This window comes from Chondrus crispus, genomic scaffold, assembly GCF_000350225.1.
Source record: "Chondrus crispus Stackhouse genomic scaffold, scaffold_257, whole genome shotgun sequence".
NCBI classification, from domain to species: Eukaryota; Rhodophyta; class Florideophyceae; order Gigartinales; family Gigartinaceae; genus Chondrus; species Chondrus crispus.
Window position 1 is genome coordinate 118,640 of NW_005179140.1, and position 4,269 is coordinate 122,908.

General features: G+C 58.5%; 3 protein-coding genes; 1 reads left to right on the forward strand and 2 right to left on the reverse strand.

Moving 5' to 3' along the window:
• Window positions 1-1,667: 1,667 nt before the first annotated feature.
• On the forward strand, window positions 1,668-3,065 carry CHC_T00004884001 (hypothetical protein). The gene has a single exon (XM_005716334.1). It carries the CDS (start codon window positions 1,668-1,670, stop codon window positions 3,063-3,065), a length of 1,398 nt encoding a protein of 465 aa, XP_005716391.1.
• Window positions 3,066-3,145: 80 nt separating this feature from the next.
• On the reverse strand, window positions 3,146-3,355 carry CHC_T00004885001 (hypothetical protein). Its single transcript, XM_005716335.1, has one exon. It carries the CDS (start codon window positions 3,353-3,355, stop codon window positions 3,146-3,148), a length of 210 nt encoding a protein of 69 aa, XP_005716392.1.
• Window positions 3,356-3,359: 4 nt separating this feature from the next.
• The window catches only part of CHC_T00004886001 (hypothetical protein), a 1,664-nt gene continuing 754 nt past the window's right edge, over window positions 3,360-4,269 (reverse strand). Inside the window, 3 exon segments of the mRNA XM_005716336.1 lie at window positions 3,360-3,858; window positions 3,859-4,033; window positions 4,159-4,269. The exon segment at window positions 4,159-4,269 is cut by the window's right edge and continues 333 nt beyond it. Coding sequence (XP_005716393.1) covers window positions 3,859-4,033; window positions 4,159-4,269 — 286 coding nt within the window. The 3' untranslated portion in view covers window positions 3,360-3,858.

The window sequence follows — 4,269 nt, forward strand, 5'->3', positions numbered from 1 at the left end:
CCCGCATGATGCGCCTCGAGCGCGACTCGCGCGCAGCCGTCGCACCCATCCTCGACCGCCTCGCCGTCGCCCTCGACCTCCTGGGCACGCGCGTCGGCGAGCACGCCGACGCTCGCAACCCCGCTGACTTCGCCCTCAGCACGCGCGTGCAGGACGCCAACGGCGCGTTCAAGGAGGCCGTGGACCACCACCGCGCCCTGCAGGACGACCTGCGCGCCAGGGACCGCGCGCCGGATGACGACCACCCCACCCACCTCGTCGAGGAGGAGCGCTTCTTGCAGCCGCCGGAGGAGCACACGCTGCAAGCACGCATCGCCGCGTGCGGCCCCGACCCACACACCCCGCATCGCACCCCGCATCGCACCCCGCATCGCACCCCGTGCGAGGAGGAGGGGGGGAAAGGGGAGGAGGGGGAGGAGGAGGAGTACGCCCACGTCCGCAATGCAGACCCCCCGAACCTCCCGCTTGAGCGCGAGTACGTGGCTACACCCCCGCTGCCACCTGCCAAAGACGACGTCGCCCCCAAGTTTGCAAACGCCTCCGTGCCAGCCGCGTCGCCGCATCCCGACGCTCAGGTCCGAGTCGCTCGGCCGCCGGAGCTACCACCTCAATCTCGCAACTTTTCTCATTCCGATTCGCGCCCTGTCGTACCGAACGGTGCCTCTTTTAGTGCCGGCACGTCACCGGAAACTGTTTTGACCCCCGTGGAATACGAGCAGCCTGCCCCGCCTCCTCAGACTCTTCCACCGAGCGAGGTCACTCAGCCCTACATCCCTTCGCAGCCCGCCTATCCCAAGCCTAGTCCAGAAGAGCTACCAAACTGGGCGAAGAATGCAGTTCCGCGTCGCGACGCTCCGCCGGAGCCTTTGCCCAGCCGACCCTCGTATCAAGCCCCTGCATATCCCAATTCGCGACAGCACCCTTCCCCTTGTGCACAACGATCAGCGCAACGGTGTCCGCAGCTGTATCCCCCGCCAACGGCCGCCCCAACGCAAATGTCAGAGATGACATACTCTCCCGGCATTGGCGTGTCAACGCAAACGTCATCCGGAATGCATCCGCCAGGCACGGCCGCGCCAACACAAGTATCGTCGGAAATGTATCCGCCAGGTACGGCCAACTCAGTGCAAACCTCGTCGCGAATGTATCCGCCGGGGACGGCCGCATCAACGCAAATGCCATCGGAAATGTACCCCGCGGGACCGATGCATCCGAAAACTTCCAACTATGCTGCTCGCCCACCAATGGACTCTGCACAACGTCATGGAGACCATCGCGTGGACTCGCACACTGCTGAGCGTCACTTGGCTGTGCATGAGCCGCAATATCCATGCAACCCACGTTCGCATGCGGCTCGAATTCCGGAATGTCCGAGCAATTTGGGGCCAGCTTCCCGGGGATATCCAGATCAAACCAGCTCAATTCCTCACACGCATCCACACTATGTGAACGGGCCTGAAATGCGGAGGGTACAATGCCCAAGCGCTATGCTGCCATCATCTCAGCGTTTCACTCAGTCTGGGCGGCAGATCTCTCATCACGACGAATCAGTCAATGCACAGCCGTCCTACGCACTGGTCGAAGACATGAGACCGCAAGCACTTGACAGACGTTCCTCACCATACCCTGAAGACGTGAACCCACAAGCGCCTGAAGGGCGTTGCAAAATGTATGCCACGAACGCCTCTAGCTTCCAAGCTCCAACCTCTTCTTCTTACTCCAACGCACCGCAATCACCACCCGGAGAGTTTCGTAAACCACCTCCAGGATACGCCAGTGGACAGCCACTTTATCATCCGGATTGTGCCCCTGCTACACAAATCTATGAGGAGCACACGTCAGCATCGCATTATCCCTATGCACACGTTGGGGCACGACCACCAGGCCAAGCGTATTTATCAGGGAAGCCTGTGAATTCACACTATGTGGCCGACCCCCCAAAGTACACACCAAGTCCTGACATCTACCAAGCATCTATTCCGGACGACCGATATCGTCGTTCTTTGTACACGACGGGCCATACGCCGGGTGCGCAACATTCCGATATCTGTTTAACTGCGTATTCTGATACCTCCTCTCAAATGACTCAGCCGGCAATAAGCTCCCGTCACTCAATGCCAGCGTATGGCATGGGTGGCTCAAACAATTTACAGCAACCTTATGCCGCGCAGCCGTACCCACATGCCCCACAGCCAAATCCCCAACAGCTGCAACACCAATCTTCATTGTGCAATAGGATTCCTCCTTACGATGCAAATAATGGTTTGACCCGTCCAGCATCGTTCAGGGGCCCCGCTCAGAATGCTAGCTCCTCACACAAGTATGGAAGGAAGGGAACGCAGTATATATCTGGAGTTTACGGGTCAGATCCCCAGGCCCACGATCCTCGTCTGGCAACTCCATGTCCCAATGGTCCAGGAGTTGGGCTACAACATCCTGGTTTCGCTCAAAGACAACCCGGCTACCCACCACAGGGATCCCCTTATGCAGACAACGGTCCACGAGTGCATGGTGTTGGCCCACCACAAGGCTATGCGTCACCGAATGGATATGCAGCACATGATCAATTGCAATCTATGCACGGAAACCCGCCACTTGGAAACAATATGTACAACAGCACTCCACAACCGCCTAGATATGGTCCATCAGTGGGGGGGATGGTGCCTCTACCTGGAGTGGGAGGGATGATGCCTCCACCTGGAGTGGGAGGGATGATGCCTCCATCTGGAGTGGGAGGGATGATGCCTCCATCTGGAGTGGGAGGGATGATGCCTCCACCTGGAGTGGGAGGGATGATGATGCCTCCACCTGGAGCGGGGGGCATGTTGCAGCACAACGAAACAATGCCTTGCGGCGGTGGACTGCCTGGTATGGGCCCTGTTCCGCCTGTTCCGGGCATGGGTGTACAGACCGTGGGTCCGGAGCACGGTGGAGCTCATCCTCATCGCCCTCCGCACTCCGGTCCCTACGGCGGAGGTGGGCCCCCTCCTTATAGGCCAGGGCCGAGTCTAGCTCCCACAAGACATTCTGTGAATGGCATGGCGCAACCTTATCCTGGTTTGTGACGGACCACGCGGACATAGATAGGCGTAACTTTTGAAACACACGCACACAGAACTGACATTATTGTAAAACTGCATAAGCATCATGTGGGATATATTCTCTTCCTCTCGCGCAGGACATGGTGCTGATTAATCTGCAATGGCAAAGTAAATCTTTTGCGTCCCTTTGCCAGAGGGTCGGCCTGGAGATGGAGGCGGACCATAAACCGATCTCGACAGTGTGGCTTTCCGTTCCGCCTCACCTTGGAAAGCATGTATGGTTTGCAGCTCCTCTTTCCATGCATGTCATGCATGCATGCATGGAACCAATAAACTACTGTGCGTGCAGGAAAGACTGCGCGGATTGTCATTGTCAACATCCAATCCTTCCGAACTTCCGAATGGATCGTGACCCGTCTCTCTGCCTCTGAATTATGCTTCCTTGTTGACGGGAGTTTATTGGATTGTGGTGATTCCTTCAACGCCAATGCGTTTCAGTCATCCCCTTCAATTTCACTCATCTGCTCATTCCCACTTTGCAATGATTCCTTCTCTGATGATTCCTTCATATGACTCTCAGTCATTCCTCCCTCACGTCGTTGGCCAACGGCACGGGAGTTTATTGGATCTAATACTGCACGCACAAGCAAGGCAAAACCCGTTTTACATCTTTCACCACAAGTGGCGAGGACACTCTTTACCGACAGAGTGGCGGGCACTTGCTGAGCAGTTGCTCTGCGCTCACTGCGGCGCGAAACGCCCAACCGCCTGAGACGTGGTCCCCGCTGCGGCGGACGGCACACAATTGCCCAGACGACTATCCAAAGTAGTCCGGCTCATTCCCCTTCCTCCACTTGATGTTGCAGCCAATCGAGCCTTTCATGGTCTCCTCCGGCACGGGCTTGCCGTCGAGCACGAGGTCGACGGCGTCGCGGATGGACTTGCCGTTAGACGGCTTGCCGTTGCCGGGCCTGGAGTCGTCGATCTGGCCACTACGTAGCGCGCGCGCGGAAGCGGTGGGTGGGGGACGGAGGGGCGGTGAGCATGCGGGGTGAGGGCAAGAGTGAGGCGGGGGGCGGGAGACAACAGGGTGCGGCGGTGCGCGGGCGGGGCTTACCGATAGACGAGTTTGAGGTCCTTGTCGAAGAGGTAGGCGTCCGGGGTGCATGCTGCGCGGTAGCTCTTTGCGACGTCCTGGGTCTGGTCGTAGAGGTAGGTGAAGGAGTCG